At 52.2% G+C, this 3,081-nt stretch overlaps 1 protein-coding gene across 3 annotated transcripts; it reads left to right on the top strand.

Annotated features, from left to right (window-relative positions):
* The first annotated feature begins 382 nt into the window (after positions 1-382).
* On the top strand, positions 383-2,497 carry LOC113940589. Of its 3 annotated transcripts, none has more exons than XM_027631746.1 (2): positions 383-462; positions 1,174-2,497. In XM_027631746.1, the coding sequence occupies exon 2, from the start codon at positions 1,230-1,232 to the stop codon at positions 2,472-2,474; it is 1,245 nt and encodes a 414-aa protein (XP_027487547.1). In that variant the 5' UTR covers positions 383-462; positions 1,174-1,229; the 3' UTR covers positions 2,475-2,497. The 3 variants fall into 3 exon arrangements, with proteins under 3 accessions (XP_027487547.1, XP_027487548.1, XP_027487549.1); XM_027631747.1 differs by lacking the exon at positions 383-462 and adding an exon at positions 469-659; XM_027631748.1 differs by lacking the exon at positions 383-462 and adding an exon at positions 678-781.
* Positions 2,498-3,081: the final 584 nt, after the last annotated feature.

Below are 3,081 nucleotides of genomic sequence, written 5' to 3'. Positions count from 1 at the left end.
ATGCTCAGAGGAATGTAGGATTTTGGAAGGATGGAGGCTCTTAGAAGAAGAGAGGTTCCTGGAAAGATGCAGGCTTTTAGGGGGAAAGGAAGCTCTCAGAAAGAAGGAGGATCTCCAACAGAAGGAGATTCTTGGCTGGATGGAGGATCTCTGATGGAATGATTTCCTTGGAAGGGCAGAGGCTCTCCAAGGGATGAGGACTCTTGGTGGGAGCAGCCTCTCAGAGGGATGGAGGCTCCCAGAGGAGCTGGAGGAACTGGACAAGCTGTGGCAGGACAGGTGGCCTCGCTTCACCAGCTCCTGCAGTTCCACCCACAATTGGTTCCACCTGTGTATGGGAACACCTCTGTGATGTTACAGTCCTGTGGGTGGGGACACCTATGTGATGTCAGAAACCCCATCCTGGTCCTCATGGCAGCACAAATGGAGGTGCTGGCTACTGCAAAATCTGAGGTTGGAATGGTGAGGTCTTTGCAAGATTTAGTGAAGGCTTTGTAGGAACAACCAGAAAAGGAATGCTCATAGGGATCTGTTAGATGGGAAGCAGTTTGGAGGGAGAGGGAAATGAATCCATTGCTGCAATTGGCCCTTCAGGAGGTGATGGAGCAAGATGAATCTCTGGGAAAGCAGCTGGAAAGAAAAAATCCCACTGCCATAAGGTCACCTGGCTTATGTGTTATGGGAAGGCAGTGCATGTTCTTTTTTGGGATTTTAGTTGGAGTTTTGATCACATCCCTCACAGAATCCTTTCGGAGAAGGCATCCAGCTTTGAGATGAGCAGGTACAGGGTGTGCTGGGTTGAGAACTGGCTGCTGTATTGCTTTTTGGTGCGATAGAGTTCCTTTCTTCATAGTAGCTGGCACAGCACTGGGTTTGGATTCAGGATAGGATAACAACTGGATGGTTTGGTTGTTGCTGAGCAGCACTTGCCCTCCTCAAGGACTCTTCAGTGTCCCATGGGACAAGCCATGTCCCATGCTCTGCCAGCGAGGTGGTGAGAATATCCTCCTTCTCCTCCTCATGACTGTGTCCTACTTGGCCGAGAATGTTCCATCCAGTCTGTTCCAGAGGGGCCTCGAGTGCCCACAGGGAGCCCCTTTCTCCCCCATGAAGCCCCGGTGAGCACTGGGGTGAGGCAGGGCCATGTTATGACACAGGTGTCCTCTCCCACAGGACTGACATCACTACACAAGAAGTGCCACCACCCCCCGGCTCCCATTGCGGTCCTGATGGGCCGTGTTGGAGCCATGAGCGATGGCACCATCCTTCTCTCCTTGTTTGTCCTGCTGCTGGCCACTGCAGCTGTCTGGCTGGCCATCGGCCACTGGCAACAGCGGGTGCTGGGGACACCGAAGAACCCAGGGAGCCAGGCCAGGGGCTCTCCGAGCAGCCAAGTAGCTCCACTGGAGGCTCCCAGTTCCTCCACAGCTCAGGCAACCGCTCCCCAGCGTCCAGATGCTCCTGTGAGCCCTGAGTACATCCCCTGTGGCTGTGGCCCCAGCTGCATCCCCTGCATGGCAGTGGCCCAGGAGCTGCAGGATTTGGTCATGTTGGTGTGGGTTGGGAATGGGATGTCTTTCCCACTGGATTCTGAGATGTGGCAGGTGTTGTGGGAGAACCTGGAGGAGCTGGTGGAGCGAGGCCACCTGCCCTGCTGCAGCTCGTCCAGCTCCCCCAAGAGCCCCCATTCCTCCAAGAGCCAGCTACCATGGAGAACCTCTGTCCTTCCAAGAGCCCTCATCCGTCGGCAAGCCTCCGTCTTTTCAATATCCTCATTCCTGCCAAGAACTCGATTCTGTAAGAGATACTCCATCCTTACAAGAAGACCATGCCATAGGAGAGCCCTCATCCCTCTGAAAGCCTCCATTCCTTCCAAGAGCCTCCATTCCTCTGAGAGCCTCCACCTTCCAAGAGCCTGCATTCCTTCCACAGGCCTCCGTTCCCCTGAGAGCATGCACCTTTCAAGAGCTTCCATTAGTTCCACAAGCTTCCAGTCCTCTGAGAGCCTCACTTCTTCCCAGAGTCTTCATCCCTACAAGAGCTTCAGTGAGAACTGCCAGACTCCAGATGGAGTAGCCCCCATGCACCACTCTCCCTGCTCCCTCGAAGCTGCAGATATCATCAGAACTCACTCATCCCTGAAGGTGCATATGGCCAAGGAAAGCCTGGATGTAAAAATGGGAGCCCAGCCCATTCCAGTGATGTGTTCCCAGGAGCAAGCAGCACAGCAGGAAGAGTCCTGCAGCCACCAGTGTCCACCCCTTGACTCCTGGGATGCTGTGGCAGTGCCAACTGGGAACACCCCCTGTGTTGGAGAAGCACAGAAGAGCGCCCTCAGTGCAGGAGAAAATCCTCCAGTGGCAGAGGAAGTTGCAGATCCCCCGTCTCCAGGGAGCTCTCCCCAGCCAGATGTTGAAGACCAGGATGAGGTTTCTGTTTGCAGTTTGGATACTTCTGCAGAGCATCTGTGTTAAATAAACCAGCTTCTTCCCGAAGAGCTGTGAGTGCTTCCACTGATCTGGTTTTGACTAGCACAGGGGAAAAGATCACATGACAACTGAAGGGGTTCAAGCATAATAATAGCTTCAAGCAGCTATTGCCCTTTATTAAGGGTGGTTCACTCTATTTATAGGGTAGGTAGGGAAGGCTCTAGAAAGAGGAGAGGAGCATGGGACTGACAGAGGTTGTAAACAATCAGGGAAGGAAGGAGGGAACATGGGACTAACAAGGACCAATAAGGGAAACATCTGCATTGCAGCAAATCTTAGCCAATGAGAAAATAGCGGATAAACATGAGGGAAAAAATGCTATAAAACACGGTAAAAACAGGGGTACAATAAATTCAGTGCATGCATTAACAGTTTCTAATAGTCTTGTTCGGTTAATAGTCTCTATTCTGATATGGTCACAATGTAACACTTCACAGCATGTTCTGGTCTGCTGTTGCCTTGGCTAGTGTCCTTCGTAGCTGCTGTTTCCAAATAAGAAATTTCTCCTCTTCACCACAGGTGCCCTCCACAAGGTTTCTGTTTGCAGCTTGGATACTTCTGCAGAGCATCTGTGTTAAATAAACCAGCTTCT

This window comes from Corapipo altera, unplaced genomic scaffold, assembly GCF_003945725.1.
Source record: "Corapipo altera isolate COAL_440 unplaced genomic scaffold, ASM394572v1 114700, whole genome shotgun sequence".
Lineage (NCBI taxonomy): Eukaryota > Metazoa > Chordata > Aves > Passeriformes > Pipridae > Corapipo > Corapipo altera.
This window is presented reverse-complemented; position numbering and strand designations above follow the sequence as displayed.